The sequence below is a fragment of the Xyrauchen texanus genome, chromosome 29, assembly GCF_025860055.1.
Source record: "Xyrauchen texanus isolate HMW12.3.18 chromosome 29, RBS_HiC_50CHRs, whole genome shotgun sequence".
Taxonomy (NCBI): domain Eukaryota; kingdom Metazoa; phylum Chordata; class Actinopteri; order Cypriniformes; family Catostomidae; genus Xyrauchen; species Xyrauchen texanus.
The window spans coordinates 26,929,269-26,951,950 of record NC_068304.1 but is presented as its reverse complement, the minus strand read 5'-3'; the positions used below and the strand labels follow the sequence as shown (position 1 = coordinate 26,951,950).

Sequence of the window (22,682 nt, the reverse complement as noted above, 5' to 3'; positions counted from 1 at the left end):
CATTTTAGTTTATTTTTTTATTTGAGCACATACAGTACTTCGCAGACACTTTGTGCAAATGAAATAGTTAATGGGATTTTTTTTTCCCATTTTATTTATTTATTTTAAATTTACCGAAAAAGCTCCATTATCAACAGCCTTGTAAATGATGCACATTTGTCAAATATTGTTTTGTGTAAAATTTTCATTTAATTAGCTAATTTGTTTCTTTCATTTGATATTATTTCTGATTGTATAAATAACTAAAAAAATATATATATATATTCCATGGTTCCATGCGGGTAGTTTCAATGGCTGTATGATACGGGCCTTTGTGATCATACAGGCTGTTGCTCTGGGCTAAAAGTTGGCCTGCTCACATCGTGGAGTGCATTATAGAGCCATGTGAGTAACCTCATCATTTTCTATGTACATGATTTTTTTTTTTTTTAATGAGTTGGGTTTGTACTCAAATTACTTCAGTGTACACTGTAAGGGTATTTGAAAAGAAATATGGGAGCCAAAAACTATGAAGCATTGTCTTTAGGTTATTGTTTAGGGGCATACCTTTAGTTTAAGGTATTTTTGAAAGAGGTTGATATTATGTGTACCTGCTGTCTTTGTACAACATGCAGCTTATACTTCAATGTAAAACAGCTTGGAGATTTGCTCAGACGCAATCTACAATAAATACATAATTATATATTCTTTGCTCAGAATGCATGAGACAAAATGAGCATCCAATGAAAGACAGTATCTACCAAAGTATATACTTTATTCCAGGCCAATTTTAAAGTAATATGTAAAGATATACAATGTAACAGAATTTAAGGTTCTAAGGTACATGCACATACATGGATAAAAAAAAAGAGAGAGAGAGAGAGATCATAAATGGATATAAATTCATTCTGGGTGCATTTAAAGGAATCTAAATACCAATCCATTGCCATGTGTGATTAGTACTACCACTACAAAAAAAAAACAACAGTTACTATATATTCTGAACAGTATGCACACTAAGCAAGCATAAAATCATGTTTAAGTGACATATACATTTGAATTAATGTTCTATAAATGTGCAATACCAGCACAATTCATAAAAAATAAAGAAATTGTTGCATTGCTCTCTTCAACACTGTTTTACCCCACTAGAGCATGCCATCAATACTGTGTTTGCAAAAATAGATATTTCTCTTAGCTTGTCATATTTTTATACCACTTTTAGTTTCTCAAGAACCTCTAATTTTGATAACTATGGCCTAGCTTGTCATATTTCATCATACAACTACATACCTTATCTGTGTATTCATGCCAGTAGACTTCAGAATATTACACTTATACAGCTTTTAAAAGTGTTAAAAAACAACAACAAGATATTTAGAGTATGGGCCAGTCATTGAATGAACATTCTGTAGTGTAAAGGTACCCTTATTGTAAACATGAGGAAATATTTGTTTTGTATGACTGAATGCAAAGCATCTGCAGAAAGTTTGTAATATGAAGTTCCTGTAGTGTTCTACTACTGTGAAATAATGTAAACCATGTAACAAAAAGCCATTCCAGGTAACCTGCTTTGTCTTTAGTACTGACATCAGAAGCAGCATAAGGCCTGTCGAATTGTGCTTCAATAAAAATCCCCTGACAAATCAATTAGACCTTTTCTCATTAGCTTATGCCCTATGTGTACATACATAGAAAGTATGATAAATTACTTTTTGTTGCCCTTTAAATTTGAAAGAGAAAATAATCTTTAGAAGCCTTGAAGTAATCCTGACAGAAACAATAACTGATTGTTTCCTTGAAAGTCTACTCTATCATTCATATCCACAGTTATCAAATCAAGTTCAAGCTAACAGCTAGTCTACACCAAGAACCCTCTGGACGTGCTCATCAAACCATCAAAAACATATCAGAACCTTCTACTTTCTTCCCGGTCTTTGTCTTGGCACCAAACAGCTTCAATGGAACTGGCACAAACCTCTACTGGAGCTCATTTAGCGATGTTTGTTTAAAAAGACACACTTTTCTTTTTTAGTAGTTGATCAAAGTGCCTTTGATATTTTGTTGCTCGCTTTTGGCTGAAGATTAAGAGATATTTTAACTAAATACAGTATGCAAGAACATACTAAAACCCAAAGATAAAAATAGAGTTCGGTATCATAAACAGACTTCTACCTTACTATTATCTCAGATTACGGTAAAACAGAAATAATGACTTCAATCAGTTATTTACGCAAAATTTTCCATGTTACAGAAAAGGCAGCTCTGTTAGAATAGTTATCCTGTATAAATCAGATAAAATAAGATGAAAATTGGATTTGATTGGTTCAGATCACATATGAATGCCACAACCCTCCAGAAACAAAAAAAAAAGGCTTAAATAAAAACTGACACACAAAGAGGCAAGGGTTCTTAAAACAACAAACCCCAATTCCCGACATAACATTGTTTTTGTTTTTTTTATAAAACCTTTGAAAGAAATATACTTTGATTAATGAAACAAGTAAGTAAAAGAAAGTGTTGACAAACATGATCTATGATATCTAGTGTAAAATGACACAAACACAATTTCTTTTTGTCCAAGAAACAAAACCGAAAGGCACTTAATTAGACATTTCTAGCATGATATGCTGGCACAGCCAAGCAGCAGAATTTTCGTTTAACCATTTGTTTTATCACATGTTGTAACCCTTAGATTTTAACCTTTCAATTATAGTACGCAAATCTCATCAGAAAACACATGCAGACGACCTCCTCAGGTACAACGTGTTTTGGTGTTTCAGGCTCATTAGTGTATTTGAGAAAAAAAATTGTAGTTTCTAGATGAGCCGAGATTAGGGATGTCGTGAAACAGAAGTTGCAGACATAGAAGGTAGCGGTAGGCTGATTTAGGGGGTTCGTCTGGAGTTCATGAGGGGAAATGCACACAAATTCACATCCATCTCACAGAAACACGCACTCGCACACATTGATAGGCTGTGACATAATGCACAGCCATGAAAGAGATTTGGGTACTTGTGAATACTTGTCTGTTCATGGGCCAGCCTTGAGGATGCAGACATGAAAAGAGTAATACGAAAAATAGGAACAAAGTTTAAAAATACCAATCTGGCCAAACATACTGAACGGAAGATGAGAAAGAAAAAAGAAAGCTGTCCAGTAAGGTGAAATGTCTTTTCTTTTCAACTCAAAGCATCTACACATCCTTCACAGATTGTACCAGGCAGCACTTCAGCATGTTGGAGAAGAAGGTGTAGTGCTGGATGCAGGTGCTCTATAGCCAGGTTAGAAAGTTCTCCTTGTCGATCTTGGTAGCCGCCAGCACAGACTCCATGTCATTGAGGATTTCAGAGCTCAGGGCTTCCTGTAGGCTGGGCATCAGCTCCTCACCCTCAACTGCCATGCTCTCGCCCTCCAGGGTGCCCAGGTCCACGTCTGTACCTGGGATAGCGTCCAGGTAGTCCGGGAAACGGCTGGGCTGTGTTGCCATGGAGCCAGGGATGAGGGTATCGCCTAAAAGGGAGCAATTTGGTTAGTTAAAACTTTTTTGTTTGTTGGAAAAACAAAGGATCTTTGCAATGAAATTAATTTTATTCTGTTTATTCTGATCATTGTTTAAAGTACTGTACCTGTCTCCATCTCATCTACACTGTTGAGGAAGTCATCAGGAGTTCGGGGGACGCTGTAACTGCTCATGCTCAGGCCACTGTCCGTGCTCTCGTCTCTGGAGTGATACGTCCCACTAAAGAGTTAGAAAAACAAATACCATTAATAACAGGCCAACATAAAGTAAATCTTTCATTGGTATATACAAGTGGAGTCCAAAATTTTGAATTTTCATATTTAATAAAGTAAAAAATGATATGGCATGGGACTGCACAAGTTTGTGCAAAACCTAATGATCCGATCCCCCAGCATGATTTGAGATTCTTGTGTACTTCAATGGAAACAAAGCAATCTGACCTTCTGTACAAAGGTATTACGTATATGATCAATCTAACAAATTCATTATTTCATTTGATACCTAGAAATCTTAAATGTCGTTTTCTAAACCTTTGTTTATTTCCAGGTTTACTTGCCCTGCCAAAAAAATTGCTGATACATCATGGCTTAAAATTATTGTCCAAAGCTAAATATTCTCACACACACACACACACACACACACACACACACACACACACGGAATAATTATTTTATGGAAATAAATTGGTTCTTTTATTCACCAATGTGGCATTCAACTGTTCACAATGTATAGTCAGGACATAAAAATAACGTGAAAAATTACTATTACAATTTAAATAAAAAAAATATGTTTTGAACTTCTTAAACTACTTCAAAGAGTTCTCATCAAATAATCCTCCACGTGCAGCAATGACAGTTATGCAGATCCTTGGCATTCTAGCTGTCAGTTTGTCCAGATACTCAGGTGACAGTTCTAGCAACTGGCCCGAACCTCTCTCACACTGGCCCCGGGCCATCGGGCAGTCCTTATTGTCGAGCCCTGGTATATCAGATGTACAAATGGTACAACTATATCAGATGTTAAAAAGGAGAATTCATTATGAGGGCTTTTTTTTGACACTGCATTTTGAATTGCAGCATTTTTACACTGAGCACCACTTATTTCTGACCCTGATGTGGACGTCATGTTGCATGTTTGGTTACGAAACACGAGAACAATTGAGGTTTGATGTTATTAACATAGCCGCCATATCTGATGTAAGTAATCTACTTGAGTCATTTAATTTTCTTTCTGTTTGTAATACAAAGTGATCGTTTTGCTTCAGAATGCCTGGAATATAGTACGAGTTGTATCAATATATCTTTTTAACATCTGATATAGCTTCTAGTGTTTTAATCCATATCTTCAGATGTAATATGATGGTGTGGGTGAGAAACAGATCAATTCCTTTTTTGCTAGAAATTCTCCTCCCTGCCCTGTAGGGTGTTATGATTATTAATGTAAATCACCAAAAACAGAAGAAGAAGAATGTGAAAGTTAAAGTGGAGACTGGCTGAGGAGGGAGGAGAATTTATATGAAAAAAAGGACTTAAATCGATCTGTTTCTCACCCACACCTATCATAAATTCTAAAGACATTGATTTGACCACTGCAGTCTTGTGGATTACTTTTATAATGATTTATGTGATTTTTGGAGCTTCAAAATTTGGCACCCATTCACTTGCATTGTATGGACCAACGGAACTGAAATATTCTTCTAAAAATCTTCATTTGAGTTAAGCAAATGAAAGAAGGTCATACACATCTGTGATTGCACAATGGTTAATAAATGATGAGAGAATTTTCATTTTTGGGTGAACTATCCCTTTAATAGACCAGAGTCACTATTCACTTACATTATGGCCAATAAACCCTGTCAAGGTGGTTTAAAATGCACCTTTTGTGTTCCATGGAAGAAAAAGTGATACAGGTTTGGAGCAACAATTAGCGTGAGTAAATAATGACAATTTTCATTATTGGGTGAACTATTCCTTTAAAGAAAAACACTTCAAATGTTGGTAGATTTATATAGAACGAACCATTAATTGATAGACATTTCTAAGCATTATACAAATTTTTGCTGCAAGAGTTTTTGCTTGCACTTGCAGTGACCTGCTTTGAACTGTCTTTGAGGGTCATTGTAAAAGGCGTTGTTTTGCTGGTGGTCTGGGAAAAAGCTCTCTATAAATAGCAGCCAGTAAGTTCAGCACAGTGTGATCAAATAAAAAGGGGCAGAGGACATGCTACAGTGAAGGAAAATACAGCAAGTTGCTCCTAATTAAGAGAGTGAAATGTGGCTTCAGTGCATGCAAGTTGCTGGATGAATGAGCTCTTTGTGTGAACAGCAAGAGTGGGAGGAGGGAACAGCTTTGTCTAAGCCCGAGACCACATGTTCTTGTTATTCACATCAACTCTTATCTGCTCACACAAGAGCATATTTTGTCCTTTACTGCCACTGGATGGTGCAATTCCCTGCAAAAGCAGCTTTACCATGAAGGCCTTGATGTTTCGATGATTCGAGCTGTTGCATGCAAACTGCTTTTACCAACCTCTCCACCAGAGATAACCAATGAGTCCCAGTCAATCAATAACAAATGAATTGCCCTCATGGGCCTTTAAACTGGTAACTATTACCATGTGTAAAAGTAAAAGTGAGCTCTTCCTGTATAATGTCATCTGCGTTCATTGTTCTGTAAGGTTCTACATGTTATGATATCTCTTACCTGTTTAAGAAAGGGTCAGAACTGTTGGTGGTCATGTTGCGGGCGTCTTGGCCCATGCTGGGTGAGGACACAGGGTTCTGAGTACCGCCATCCTGCTCCATGCTAGTTGGCAACTGGTTTCTCAGGGTGAGCTCCTGTATGCAAACACAAACAAAAGGCATATGAGGGGTATGGATGTGTAAAAGTGAGGAAATCTATTTTTCATGTAGGTTTGTTTGAAGAAGTGTAGAGACCGGGTATACAGATGCTTGTGACTGCAACGGAAGCTACAGAACAAATGCATCCTTCTATTGTAGAAAATGTGCAGAACAAACTATACTGGTTTTACTCTAAACCCACGCACACATACACAATACAGTGAGTGAGGTATAGAGAAAAAACAATCCTTCACCTACAAGTTTCACTTGGTTAGTTTCCTTTATCACCTTCTTGAGTGAAATAAAAGCCCTTCCCATCAACAAGTCATGAGTTACAAATCTGGTTATCATTTGTCAATAGATTGTGCAAGATTGTCAGTAGACAATTGTTTTACAGCCTCAGCTCGAACGGGTGGTTTGCAGAGACTCATAGGTTGTCTAAAGAAGGTGTGGGTTTATTGCACATCATTTAGGGAAGAGCGGAGGGTCAGATCTTCATTTTTATTACAGGCACTTCCTATGACCAACTGAAACTTAAATACGACTTTTGCTAAAGGATAATCCAACAGCCCCTTACCACAGAAAGGAGTTAAAGGAATGTTCCACGTTCAATACAAGTTAAGCTCAATTAGCTCAAACAGCATTTGTGGCATAATGTGGAATACCACAAATAATAATTTTAACTCATCAATGTTACAGTAAGGCACTTTCAATAGAAGTGAATGGGGCCAGACCGTTTCAAAAATATAGCAACAAGATATAAACATTACACGTGTTATCATGATTTCAGTAGGGCTGAGCGATATAACTACAAAAAATATATCTCAATATTTTTCAGCCTACTCATGATATTCTATATATATATATATATATATATATATATATATATATATTTTATTGTTTTAATACTGATGATTTTGGCATACAGCTCATGAAAACCCAAAATTCCTATCTCAAAAAATTAGCATATTTCATCCGACCAATAAAAGAAGTGTTTTTAATACCAAAAAAAGTCAACCTTCAAATAATTATGTTCAGTTATGCACTCAATACTTGGTCGGGAATCCTTTAGCAGAAATGACTGCTTCAATGCGGCGTGGCATGGAGGCAATCAGCCTGTGGCACTGCTGAGGTGTTATGGAGGCCCAGGATGCTTCGATAGCGGCCTTAAGCTCATCCAGAGTGTTGGGTCTTACGTCTCTCAACTTTCTCTTCACAATATCCCACAGATTCTCTATGGGGTTCAGGTCAGGAGAGTTGGCAGGCCAGTTGAGCACAGTAATACCATGGTCAGTAAACCATTTACCAGTGGTTTTGGCACTGTGAGCAGGTGCCAGGTCGTGCTGAAAAATGAAATCTTCATCTCCATAAAGCTTTTCAGCAGATGGAAGCATGAGTATGTATATTTACATAGAACAACGCTCTATGATCCTCGTATTACCACTATATTACTTAAACTAGGACATTGTTTTAAACGGCTTTAAATGAACAATTTCAGGATTAAGGCTCATTGCAGCTGAGAGACACGAAGGACTGTTTGATTACAGAACTCGTGGCACTTACTGAGTTTCCACATTGGGTACACACTGTTTAAAAATGGCCGAAGACACGCTGTTTCTATAGTGATCGACTCTTGCGCAGCTACCACGAAATAGGGAGAAATACCCCCTTGGACACTATTTTACCACTGAGAAAGCTGACCTTCAGAACGCTGACAGCATATCTGCTTGGGAGTGGCAACAGGTGATCGCACTCTCTCTCTCTCTAACACACACACACACACACACACACACACACACACACACACACAAAGACACATAGACATGCACACACCCATCAATCCATCCTTGTTTATAAAATAACTTGTTAGAAACAGCACAAACTTTTGGAAGTTAACTTTTTGAATTACTAATGGAGGTTTGGACACATCATTTGTTTTGAACCAGCAACGGCAGATTCTGATCTGTAGCGTAATAAAGTAGTTCCATGCACAAATGCGTTTTTTTTTCCTAATTTTTGAAAATGTAATTGTTCATTGAACAGTTGTATATAAGCAATATCACACTCGCAATCATGCTATATGGCCCTACATCAGCAATTCTGTAATTACCTATGGCCGAATCACAGCAGTGCTGATGTAGGGCCATATAGCACTCTTGCTCATGTGATATTACTTAAATATATCGTGATAATTATGTATTTGCTCTGAAATGGCTCAAAAGTGATTCTTAAAAATCAGAGGAAGCATAATTTCATCCAAACAGCCACTGAATAAATGTCTATTTAAATCTCTTTAATTAAAGGCATGTTTCCCCACAGTTTTTAACTAAATGAACAGAGAATGAGGGGAATGAGATTAATCATTTTCATTGATATGTACTTTTAAATTTGTATTTAATAAACAATGATACATAGTATAATTTAATAAAAAGCATTAACCTTCATATATTTGTGTTAAGAAAAAAAATTGTGAATGAAGAAGGATGTGCAAAATCTAATTCACTTATTTTTTTGGAACCCAGTTGTATATTGCATAGTACTAAATTATTACTGTGGGACCTAATGAAGTTTATTATTCTAATATAATTCTATATCATTATTAGATTTGTTTAACAAATATTTATATATTTTTGTTCTACTTGCATCATCATCTGGAGCTTTTATTTTGACACTGAAATTGGAGTTTGCAGTTTACAGTTTACAATCTTCCGCATCTGGTGAAATGCTGTAAATAAACAAGCGATGAGTAAATTTTTATCCCTCGCTGAAAATCCATTTATTATTAAATACATCACATTATGGAAGTAAAATGGGCACCAAATGCAGTTTCATGTTGACTTTAATTTCTAAAACTTCAGCATGTGCAATATCATGGATTTCCAATGATAAGATCAATGCCTTTCACTGTATTTCAAGGCCTAACTTTATTAGTCTGTTAAGCGAGCTGCTTCCAGCTAAAACCTATAAGATCATCCCTGAAGATCTCTGTTTATTTTGTTTTCCAGCAAGGGGGTCTGCAGCACTGAATCAACATTGTGTTTACATTCCAAAGCAGGGGCAGCTGAGCCCTGCCTCCTCTGCCTCCCTGTCTGCCCCACTCCCTCCATTAAATCTCTCATTCACACTCTCTAAAAAGGTACAGAGGGTATTTCTACTAAGAATGTAAGATTTACCCACCCTAAAGTTTAAAAAAATGAATAAAAATACAAATAAAGTGTGGTTGGCCACTTTAAATGTTCATCAGACAGTCCCTTCCTGTCTTAATGGGCGGTACTTCATGTGAATGAGCTGCAAAGTGGACCTGACTATATGCTGATAGACAAAGGTCTGGCTCTGTGAGACAAAAAATATATAAAAAAATGTAACACCACATTTATAAAAAACAAAATTTTTTATTTGCAATCATTAAACCGAGTACACTTGGTACGGATTAGAGCAGCAGAAGACTAAGTGTCTGTCTAGTATGTGAGGACTGAATGTTATGACAGGTGCATATCTGACCTGGGGTCTCTGGCGAAGGAGCTCTTGTTTGAGTCTCAGTCTCTCTTTCTCCATCTGGATCTGCTGCAGTCTGATCTGGTTGTTTCCTCCTATCACTCCACTCTGGGGGCTGGAGGGCAACTGGGAGCCTTGCTTCACTGGAGCACTCTGGGAAATTCGCTGCTGGTTCATAGCTATGAAGACACAAAATGAATTATGTTACTATGATTGGTTTGATCAGATGTTTGAAAAGATAGCATTAATTATATGTTAATTAGTTATGTAATATATTTAAGCAATCACATGCCATGAAGAAGCCATGCTATATTGTGAAGTAATTATCAGTAACTATATTCAATAAATTTCATGGCTTCGAGAGCCTTACTTATTCAATATTGGGATTATAGGGTTTCGTTGTCATGACAACAAAGCTGTAATATAGGATATAAATTTACACAAATAAGGTTAGTACATGTTAATACTCTATATATAATGATTGTCTTGTAGCTATAATTTTGAAACAATGTGTATTTTAGCGTTTATGGACTGGCCCCATTCAATTTCATTCCAAGTGCTGTACTGCAACTATGATTTCAACGATTTGAAATTATTTTTGTAGAAGTGAACATTATGCCCACAAATCCTGTTGATTGAGCTTAACCTGGAGCATTTCTTTAAGTGCCACCATTCTGCTAGAAGATATATACTGTATATTGGAAGAAATTGATATCAAACAATGGTTTTTAGAAGCTTAATATGTTTCTTGCTTTGTTTAACAAATATCAAAATTGCTGCAATGAAAATCAGCAAAAATCCCATTTACAGGATATAAAAAGGGCCTATCAATGCAATTGAATGGAGTGATGCATATCACCACAGACTCAAATAAAATAAGACAAATCCTTTTTGCCCATTGGAGGTGGGATGTTACAGTAATTGAGCCAATGAAATTGCAGTTCTTGCACTGGGGTCACCAGTGACAACAAAGCCTCGATGGTGCTGGCATTGTCATGCGCAAGGGAGCCCCTTCTTCCCTGCTTATCCTCATCACCATTTAATCAGAGTGTGTTTACACTACCTCAGGGCTGAATGAGTCTCCACTCTCCTCTCACCATGGGAATCAGATCAGAGACTCACCACGCCCCTTTCTCTCTCATCCACACACTGCAACCACCCTCCCCCACAGTGCCCAAGGCGTGGAAGAGTGATTGGGAATGTATACTGAGTGCTAGTGGGGGAGTGTGTGTGTGTGCGCCTTTTGGTTTGTTTCTCTTTTAAAACTCTTATCTCAAATAGATATGGGTCTATTGAAGCCGAATGATGGCTCTGGTGGCTGGTCTCTTGAGCAGAAGTTACCAGTTAATACAAGTCTGATGTCTACCAGAAAGATTTGTAATGTCTTATTTGTCCAACAGTAGAGGTGGTGAAAAATATCTGATATTTCAAAGTGTATGACTGGCGCACAATACATTATCGATGTTCTAATGCCAAAAACAATATTTTAAGTTAAATTTATCATAATATTTTTGTAAAACAAAAAAAGAAGAGATTGACCACCATTTAAGTGTAAAAAGTCGAAACATATCATTATTTCTATTTGATCACAATGCAAAATAATATAAGGCTGCCTCCAAACTTATCAGTTCTTAAATCATACATTTCCAAAGTTTGCTGTAATTGGAAAGCATGTTTTTTCAAATGAAAACGTAACAGTGTGGAAGTCTATAACTTGCTACATTTGTTAGGACGTCCATACAGATTCATCAAACGGCTAGACTGCAGGGGTTTTTGTGTAATGATAAAAATGCTGAAACCAAAGTACGCTGTTCCCTAATGTTTTTTTATTTAAAAAGACAAGTGATTACACTCTACACTACTTCTGTCTCTCTACAACAAAGACAAGGAAGGTTAGCATTTGTTGCGAAAAGCACTAATGAAAATAAATAAGAAATGAATGAGTAAAAGATCGCAACATACCACCTTTCTAAATCACAATATATTAAACATAAATCGCAATATTATCGTATCATAACGCAGAATAACGAGAGAATATTGCATTGCCAGGTTCCTGCAGGCTCCCAAAAAAAAAAAGAAATCTAATGGCAATTCTTAATTCTCATGTCTGAATTTCCCTGACTAGTCTGTACTTGAGTGGTTTGGAGTTTTAGTGGGTATTTTACTTGGGGAAACTCCACACAGTACGAAGTTGACAAGAACACATACAGAAAACAAAGTCATACCGATGTGGCGGAACGAATTAATGTTGCATAAGCACGGCAGAACTGCAGGTTCATGCCACATATATGTTCTTCCTTGAACCAGAAAGAGTAGAAGGAAGAGGAAATGTGCCAGAGAAATACAAATAAAAAGAGGGAGAGAAAGACATAAAACACAGATTGACGTAGTTCTCCATTGTCTTTAGCACACTTGTTTTGAAACACGACCATCCAGCAAAAACAGTCTTTATCAGGCCATCTCGCTAAGCTGCCAACCAATAGTGGCTCACCTGTCCTGATAAGCGCGACCAGAGGTGCGTTGAGAAACTTTTAAGAGTGCTCTCAGAAAACGCAAAGGTGCACGAGAACCTTTGAAGCCTTTGTAAATATTTGATGCCTGTCCATTTAACAAGTTTGTTCTATGAAAGCCACATTTAGTTGAGTTTCCAGCTAAGAGATAAACTCAGAGGGACAATGAGAAAAGGAAAGAGAATCAATCTGTGTCCAGAAGAAAAGCCTCTCTATCCTACCATACACAAACCTCAGCGGACCACACAAAAGCAAGCATTGAGCTGTCGGAAGCCTGTCTGAAAAAAGTCAGCTGTGTGACTAGTGTGTAGTAGGACGCAAGCTGAAAGCAAGATGGCAGCCATATTACATACAAGTGGATACAGAGGGCTGTATATTCATAACAAAAGGCTTGATAAAGGCTTGAGGACTTCAATACATTTGCAATGATTAGTAATGGTGCTTGTTAAGAATACTGATCACATACAGGGGTTAGTGGCTTTTGACCTTTAACTCTTAAGGCCAAAGTAGACATACATTTTCCATGTGACATACATTTAGTCATTAGCACAGTGCTACAGAAAAACTATGCTGCACATGGATAGTCTGCATCTTTGCATGTCACTGGCCATTGACTATATTAAAAGAGCACCACAAAGCAGTTGTAGTGTGAAACTGTGCATGCGTCAAACACATCCGTACGGGCTTGCTGTCAAGAGTATACCTTGAAAGGCTGATTGCCCGACCATGCATGAGATGTACCAGTAGGAAAAACATATACCATTGCATACCGTTGCCTTAAGTATTAAACTTTAGCACACTGTATGCCCTATGGACATGCATGTTACCTCATAAATTGTTTGTTGAAGAGAGGTGGGCTAATGTTTTTTTGCCTGGCGAACTTGGGGTGGGCTCATTTGACTTGGGCTGTTAAGCAACCTAGAAAGCCCTAGCAAACAAACAGAACACCTTAGCAACTGCACAGCAAACACAACACCCTAGGACTGCCGCAGCAAGTTTTACGTAGCAAGTATGACTCGGATTTACTTCAGCAAATGTAAAATTTTGCTAAAGTCATATCAATACAATGAGAAACTCTATATGATCTCTGAAAGTAAACCACTAATGTCAAGTTTGTCATCCAGTTTCCCAATAAGGTGAGTACCTAGGGAGTCGTGAAGTGTTTATACAACAGAGTGTGTGTGTGTCATTGAGTCAGAGTAGCTTACAGCTCTGGAAAAGATGAGTGCCTCACAAGAGAGTGACATCACTTTGTACTTGCCAACAAGGTGCCAACTCCTGCACTGAAGTACTGAGATAAATCAAGCGGATAAAACGGGCTGCAGCACATGACTGATAACCAAAGGTTCCACTTGGCCTTTGTGCTCAAATACAGTCACCACCAAATAAAGGCATGATTGCTTTTGAAATGGGGTGGCTTTTAACTTTATTATTGATCTTTGTGTTCCGCCAAACAAAATGTCAAGAACAGTGGCCCCAAAAATAATTTAGGCCACACTTATAGGCCTCATTTACACTGGTATTAAAATCTGGTTTGGGGTGATCCGTTGAAAAGGGATGACGCTAAAAGCGTTTGGAGATTTGTCCACTTCAACTACATTCTCATAAACCCTAAAATGACCATATAAACAAGGATTTAAGCAAATTTACAGCTAAAATAATGTATGTAAGTGCTTTTATAAAATAATAAGCTTCAACGTTCTGCCTTTAAACGCTCCAAAAATTGGCCCCACTCATTTCCATTATAAGTAGGTTAGCCCATATTTTAACTTTTTCGGAAGGAGGTACAAATCTAAAATATTTTTGTGATAGTTCACATTTTGCCACAAATGCTGTCGATTGAGCTTAACTTCTATTAAACCCAGAATATTCCTTTAATAACGGTATTCCACTAAAATAACTAAGAATTCAGTTTGAAACATCATGTTTGAGATGGAAACTGCATCTGGCTGATGCACACTCTGTCGCGGGGACGCTTGTCCCTTAAGCGCGCACGCTTGCTGCAGCTAAATTATAACGTATTGGCTTGTGACTTATTGAATCATAATATATGTGTCACTGTGCATTTCTTATTGTGGAGAAAATTGGCGATATGTAGCTTTATTAATATGAGAGAGTTTGTTTTTTGTGAGTTAAAGATGGACTGAAGTGAACAGAAAGGTGAGAGAGGTAGTGTTCGCCCCATTATACACTGCAACAAAATATGTTTTTGTTTTGGCTTGTTTTACCATATAAATATGTAAAACTCTTTTAAAACAACATAAATTCTTTAGCAACTATACTGCAAAATAAAAAAATTGTTATCTAAGAATGTATAATATGTATTATAAATATAATATTAAAAATAAAATATCAAAAAATCCTTTAAAAAACACTTGATAACAATAGGATTTTTTTGCAGTGAATTTCTTTCCTGAATTAAACTTATATAAAGTATTTTTTCCCCCTTTAATTCGGTGAATGTCATTTAGAGGTATTTTTAAAAGACGATTTTGTCCTCTTTATTGTTAGTAAGCAAGTTCAATACATCTTTTTAAGTCGGGACACAAGCAGAATAATCGATTAAGAGCTAATGATTAATCGTTGCAATAATCGCCGAATAGTCGTTCTAATAATTGTTAGATTAATCGATTATCAAAATAATCACTACTTGCAGCCCTACACTCTCCCCTTGAAATCTGAACACAAGTGGTCAAAAGCGATGCATCTTACAACCAGGTGTTAATGGAGATGTGTCTCGTTTGTCCACTTTGTAATCGGATCACTTAAAATCGCGTAAGTGTAAATGAACCTAACTGTTAAAAATGGCTAAGAAAAGTAAAGTTAGTTCTAAGAAAAGTTCTAGCATCTTATATTTACAGATGCCCACTTGGTTTGATAGTTATCTATGCAATGAAATTCAGATCCCATTTATTTGTGTCAAACTAGGCCTCCTCTCTGGAGATCATACACTGTCTGTTCACTTCCTCTTCACTACTTAGGACGGAGGCACAAGTTTAACCTGTGAGCTTTCTTCAGTTTTCTTCTATTCCTCCCTTTCTTTTTTCCTCTTCCCTTCCCCCTCTCTGGCCCTGCCTCTGCCTGCCCCCTCCTCCCTCCCCACTCACATTGGATCTCTTTGACTGAAAAGGTCTGGAACAGATTAGGAGCAGAGCTGCAGCATCGAGAGGCCTGGCACCGACTCAAGTCTGTCTAGATGTGCAGCTGAGAACAGTTCTGCCTGTGCTGGGCCTCACGTGGGGTTGGAAGGGGGGTAGAGAGAAAGAAAGAGAATGGCCAAACTTCAGTTCTCTGTTAAAGGAGTACAGTCCTGTTCTACCCCTGATCATTTTACCGAACTGTCTCCAGTGTCAATGGCGACCAGAGACCCAGATGGGACATACCTTTAAATGAAAGGTTAGCAATGTGCAAGTGTATTTAATTTCCCTGCTGCAGTGCAAGTACCAACATTCTTTTGAACTTTCAAAGTTAGTTCATATTCAAACGTTCTTGTCTATTGTGTATTTAAAGTTAAACACGGCGGCGAGATAATGTGCGTCACAAATCCATTTGATGAGGGATAAAAACAAAACAGAAGCCATGAAAAAATGCAGACACAAGCAGTTACATAAAACCACATGGGAACGCCCAAACGTTCTCAACTTGTGGCAAAGAACGAGTTAACCATGTCTACCCCTCTTTCTCCCTCTCTTTCTCACTGTTCTCCCCCTCACATTACGTCTGTAATTCGGGGGCCCACCAGGCTTGTCCACTGAACTTCAAAGGGCTTCATCTGCCAGAGCCTACAACTCAGCCCCAACCCCTCTTTCTTTTTTCTCTCGCTTTCTCGTCTAGCCCTGCACAGACTGTTTACCATTTTCTCCACAAGCACTTTCATGTTAGGTGCACATTTGCGCACTAAAACTTGGGTCAAAAACAGGGCAAAAACATGCTTGTTCACACATGTTGGACACAGATAGAGGTAGAGATTGAGAGTGAGAAAGAGAGACTCCCAAGGGAATGCTCTTTGGGATGAAGGGAAAGCACCTTGAGTGAGAGTAACTCAAAGTGACATAAGTAGAAGCCTTCGTCTCATTGTGAGCCTTACGTGCACAGAGAAAGAGATTAAAGAGGGGGACTGAAAGGAGCAGAAAAGGACAAACATCTCAGTCTGAAAACCTGTCAGTGAACCATTTATCTCAACAGCAGAAAGAGATTAGTAGATTAACGTTACTATTGCACTACTTGGGATATGTTTCAGTGTCTGTGCGTATGGATTATAAAGGGGGTTCAGGGAGCAGCATGATCAGAAGCAGTTTAAGCTAGTTTGAGTGAGTAAAGGGATCACATAGCAGAGTCAGGAGGTGAAAAGTTTTGGCTAACCTCAGTATGAGTCACAGGAAGCGGGAACGCTCTGAATAGTGTGCCACAAACACACACTCACTAAATTACATTAAAAAATTATGAGATAACACTGTTGTGCAAAGACAAAATTCTGTAACAACTAAATTTGTCAAAACTGAGTCATGACAAAAATGTGTTTTAATGTTGGTGTAATGTTGCCTTTGTGCCTTTAACTCCTTACTATGCTGTATGTAATGAACATTAAAATAAAGAAACAGTCCACTGTGCATTACAGTCAGTAGTACGCTTACATGCACTTAAATAGTTTTTCAGTCAAGACAATAAATAATACAATAATTTGTCTTTTTGAAATGTTATGTAAATACTTTAACACGATTGTAGCTTGGCTTCGTACAGCGTGTATACATGCTAAACGGATTGCAATTTGCCGTGACATTTTGCTCATCCTCTGAAAAACAAAGGTAACACACAACGTCATGTAGACTTGAACCGACACATGAAGCTCGATTATAACTGCGCTTGATAACGTACCGAGTGATTATACCATGGGTAAGGGGTGTAAGGGACAACGAAACGTGTAAACCACCTTATCCGGCCTACAGACCCACTTGACTGTGGTAAAATCACTGTAAACCACAGCCTTGAGTGACATACTGCCTTTGTAAAATGGTGGAACAGCGATATGATGTTGACACTAATGTAAAATAAAGAGATGAATTTATTATTAATACTAAACTGAATCTGTTCTTCCACCAAGTAATATAGCTCTATAGGCTAGCTGTAGGCTGTTTATGCTTGCCACGCAAAGAAGTGACATGTCACAGTGTGCCTTTAAGGCATTTTACAACGACTTAAAACATAGCGTTTTATACGACAAGATTAATGCTGAGCCTTTTATTTGCTTTGGGTCTTGTAGGAGTTAAAGCTCACCATAACGTGGGTCGAGTCGTGGGTCCAGCCAAGAGGTGGTTTTGTTTTTGTGATTGATGTAGTAGATCTCTCCTTCTGAGGTAATAGCTTGCTCCCAGCCTTCAGGAAGAGGACCTGAGAGAGAACAGGCAGGGTTCAGTCAATACTCTAAAGCCCAAAGTATACTTCGGTCAGACGCGAACGCTAGATGTTTCTGCGTACGGACGAGTGATGCAAATTTCAGCATCAGCAGAGTGTTCGAGCACTGAGCACGTGCTCACCAGTTCTTCTAACCGCGCGTACTCCGAACACGCAGAATGCACATGCGCCTGGAATTATTTGCACTAATAAGTGGGTCCACAAGGTGGCAACACTCACCATTGAGCCATTGCTGTCACGAAGAAGCGTTAGAAGATGTTATCACAGATAAACTACAGGAGACGAAGGTGGAAACAACAACAGTGGATGTGCACATCATGTGTGAAGAGTTAAGTAGATACCTACATTTGTATTACTCGAGTCTGAAGGAATATAAAGACATCTTTATGGGTCTAAACTCCTGAAAAGAAATAGTCAAGGATCTCATAGCAGTTGTAGCAAGCAAGCGTCAATCAACCTGTGTATGCAGGCAGTCAAATGAAGTATACTTTGATAGGTGAGCATTCGACTATGCTGACGCCAAGCGCTCGTGTCAAAACGGAAGCATACTTTGGGCTTAAAATTAAACGCATGGATTTTCTTAATTTCCACTATGAACAACAGAAACCAATTATATAGGTAATCTGAAGTTCCACACAGAATGTGCTACCCCACCCCCACCCCAATTTCAGCAGTGATTTGCAAAAAATAAGTAGAATCCTGCGGAATGGATTTAAATCTGCTAAATTGTGCTAAACTAAACTGAGTAGTAAGGTATAGCATTGTCAAATTTCCCAAAATGGACATGCAAGGGGTGGGGAATGTGTATAATTTTATGAATGATGGGTGTTTGTATTTGTGCATCAATGATGCGGGCGAAGATAATGTGCTGTGCAGGCCTAGTAATCTAGATAAGAAAATTAGGGGACTACAATGTTATGCTTTTTAGGTTAATAAGGGACCAAAGGTCTTTGTTGTCCAAAGACATTTAAGTGACAGAGGAAACACCTAAAAATTCTGAACAGGACTGGTCTTGCCAGAGTTCCCTTTTAAACCTCCCAGGCTAAACTCCAGGACTGGACACCCAGGTCACTATTGTCCCTCCATGAGAGCTACAAACAAGACACTTCTAACCTAAGTGCCATTCATATGCATTCATTTGCATTCGTCTGCCAGCTTCATATCCCTGATAAGGTTTCTGCATTTGCTAAGTGAGGCGGGGTTGGGCGGGATGTATACAGGGACTTCTACACCCTTAGAATTACCATGAGACTGCTGCAACTAAGAGTGTACTTTGTAATACATAATGAGTGTCTGCTGACCTGAGGCCGGATTCATGATGTTCTGTTGTTGCACAGGCACTGGACTGGGTGGAGTGGCTTGGTTCATCTGAAGGAGCGCCTTACGAGGGTCTTGCCAGGTAGTCGTCTGGTCATGATGGCTACAGGGAGGCATAGACAGATATAAGTGTGACAAATACACAAAAACTATTGTGGCTATGTGTCTAAAAACACGAGCGTGTTGCCTACCTAAACAGCATGTTGGGCTTTTGGATGCATCTAAAAGTGCTGTCTATGTAGGCAGCTTACAAGGTTTTGAAACAAATTCCACAATAAATGATGCATTTTTAGGGCCCTCAAATGTTTTCACCAAATAATTTCCATTGTCTTTTCAGACATTTATGTTTTTTCAAAATCATTGTAGACCGATTTGCTAATTAATTATTTAGACAAATTTGTGAACTGGTTTGACCAATTTATTGAAAACTGACTAAAGCACGATCCCTTTAAAACATAATAACAGGTAAAATATCTAAAACCCGATAAGATATTTAATATCCATGTTTAATGAAAACTCTAGAACTGATTCTGGACTGACTTTGTTAATAAAAAAAGAACAGAATAAATCAGAGGACTAAATCTAATCACAATCCAATAAACTATGTACCATAGACATCCAGGCTTGCAAAACACAGCTTTGAAAATATAAGAAACTCTGATGTTTCCTTGTTATCCATTAGTATGGGAACTCTCTATCAATGAGAACAAAGAGAACAAAAGATAAATTAACAAAAATGCTTTAAGCGGAGTGCACTGTAATGTAAACCACCATACCCCACATTGGTTTATTTGATTCAAACTGAGTGCCTTTATAATATAAAACCCCAGCGAGTGGAATTTATACCAAATTTATGTAAACCTCAGTACACAGAGATCCATTTGGACAGCATTTCAGTCCATTAATCTGCATAAGCAAATGCGAGTATGAACCAAACAACTCCATAACCTTCTACAAGTTCTGTGTAAATGATGGTCTGTCCTGTTACCCAAAGAAATCCAATTCATTTGTCAGCCAGGCCACTAAAAATAGTGTCTTATGAAAGTCTATTTCGTAACCTTTATGATTAGCCTACCACTTACATTAGTTTCAGATTTACTCATATATTACTGTGGAGGAGAAGGGAGGGAGTGTGGATAACTGTAGGTCACAGGGTGACTTTTGACCTGGTTTACATGTGATTTGTCTGTGAACAGTGGACTGAATATGTACATGAAATCACCAATTACTGTGTAAAGTCAGTAATAAATTACACGGTTACTGGACAATGAATAATCAAGACCAAAGGGAGCAACTTAAACCAGGCTTACACTCTTTTGTTTATTCAGAATATTATCAGACAGCAGGGTGGTAGGGAGAGCAGCACTGGTTGACACAGTTGTTCCTGTAAGGATGAGTGTTTTTTTTTTTTTTATCTCTTTCACCACAGTTTGCCACAATTAAAGGTTAAAGCAGTTTGTCACATGTGGAGCTTGGATAATTACTGCCAGAGAATTAAAGCCTTTTCAGCTTAATCTCAACACACATACAGAATAACAGCACTTGCATCAACTTAAATCTTAAGGAATAGTTTACCCAAAAATCTAAATTGTGTGATCATTTACACACCTAATACTGTTCCAAACCAATGAAATTTCCTTTTTTCTTTTTATGGGGACCAGGGACAGCCTTGGTGGTCACAGTTTACTTTCACTGACCATGCACTTAAGAAAATGGTTAATTCCAGGGTTTTTGCAGAAAACAGCGATCTGAAACATCATGTAAACAAGAACACTGATTTGCTTACATGCATAAGGGATTAAGAGAAAGTTATTTAACACGCCTAGGTTTCTTTGGGAGAATGCGGATTAAAGCCCGTTGACACCAAATCCGTGATGATTTTGCAAGACGAACCTCTGACAAAAGGTGTATTCACACAGAGTCATCTATTTAGCCAGGCGTATACCTAATTTATCATTCAACCCACAATTAGGCTGCTTTAGTTTGGTCTGCCGGAACCAGAAACCAGAAATATTAATCATGATCTATAACTCTGCAATAAATTGAATGGCATCTATGCTAATATTATTTTATTTGTTTCCCTGTCTCAACCTCAGGACTCATGCCTACTCCAACCATAAGACATGGGATATGCCATTGTCTGAACCTTGGACTTAAGATGGACCACACCGAACCTCACCGAAATTACCGGAAAGGTTGAACTGTGATGCACCTCACTGATCTCTGCCTGCATCACCTCGGTCTATTGATGGACTACACTCTTCAAATGGGATACATAGACTCAATTGCCAACAAAAGCCTTCATCAGCCAATTAACAAGGACAATTGCATCTATGTGAACTTCTGCAGTAAATCCAGGATGGACTTCAAAAGACATTGGCCATTAATATTACAATTCATACAAAATCTATGTTTAAACACTCTCCCTTAACACTTACTTAGTTTATTAGTTTTAAACCATGATTTGCACTATACATAAGTAATATTGGTATTATATTCATGATGTTAGCCAGAGGGGAACTGGCCCCCACAGTAAGCCTGGTTTCTCCCAAGGATATTTTGCTCCCATTAACCAACATCTTTTGGAGTTTTGTGTTCCTTGCCACAGTCACCTTCGGCTTGCTCATTGGGGTTATAAATACAATGATTATTTAAGAACTTTCTGTAAGAACTTAAGATCTTTCAAAACAATTCACAATCACATTTTATCTAATTACACAATGAAAACTGTAATAGACATTACAGTTTTATTTTTTGTTAATGCCTAATCCTTTGTAAAGCTGCTTTGAAACGATGTTTGTTTTGAAAGGTGCTATACAAATAAAAATGGCTTGACTTGAGTCCGTAATTTTTTTTTAAAACTAAAAACGAATTCACTCCTGTAGAGTATACGACTCTGTTGCTGTTCTGTTGTTATACCAGTCTCCTGTCCGCACCTTCAGCTGTTAGAGATTAATGTAATGAACATTGTTAAAGCCTTTATTTACCTAATTTGGTATAACTGTTTCATTATGTTCTTTCCATGGTGTTGATGCATTTTGAAGAGTATATAATCAGGGATCTTTATGTGAATGAGATGAGCAGAGTGCTGTTGGATATTTATTTGCACATGTATTTTGCTTAGAGTATATTACAAATGGACACCTGAAGCCAACTTCTCTTTTTATAATGCCTGGATTAATGTCTGGATAATATAATACAAGGTACTGTGATATAAACACACATGGAATAATGTACAATAACAGGTATATTATAAAATATGATGCATAGTATTAAAAGAATATAAAATAAATACCTCTGCACTCAGTCTTTATTAAAATTATTGCTCTGGGATTTTCTATGACACAGTGCAAACGAATTGCTGAAACTCGCTGCTATTTTTAATGCCTGTTTAATAAACATTATCTATTTTTTAATGCATGTTTAATGAACATTACGGGCACAGTGAAAACGTAAAGACAAATAAACATAATGCTGAGTTTACACTACATGATTTTTCGTATCTCATATCACTTCTCGCGTGTACTCTGCAGTGAAACGTAATTTGGAGTCCAGGCAGTCGACAAGGATTCGTCAATAGTGAAATGTTTTGTAATGTGTTCTGTCC

At 37.7% G+C, this 22,682-nt stretch overlaps 1 protein-coding gene across 2 annotated transcripts in view; it reads right to left on the bottom strand.

Moving 5' to 3' along the window:
* Positions 1 to 737: 737 nt before the first annotated feature.
* LOC127623187 (transcriptional coactivator YAP1) overlaps positions 738 to 22,682 on the bottom strand; it is a 52,615-nt gene continuing 30,670 nt past the window's right edge. The window contains exons 3-8 of one of the 2 annotated variants that reach the window (XM_052097506.1): positions 19,060 to 19,178; positions 17,621 to 17,734; positions 9,843 to 10,015; positions 6,205 to 6,338; positions 3,609 to 3,721; positions 738 to 3,492 (exon numbers count right to left, since the gene is read on the bottom strand). In XM_052097506.1, coding sequence (XP_051953466.1) covers positions 3,254 to 3,492; positions 3,609 to 3,721; positions 6,205 to 6,338; positions 9,843 to 10,015; positions 17,621 to 17,734; positions 19,060 to 19,178 — 892 coding nt within the window. In that variant the 3' untranslated portion in view covers positions 738 to 3,253. The remainder of the gene's footprint in view (positions 3,493 to 3,608; positions 3,722 to 6,204; positions 6,339 to 9,842; positions 10,016 to 17,620; positions 17,735 to 19,059; positions 19,179 to 22,682) is intronic. The other variant, XM_052097507.1, reaches the window with a different exon arrangement.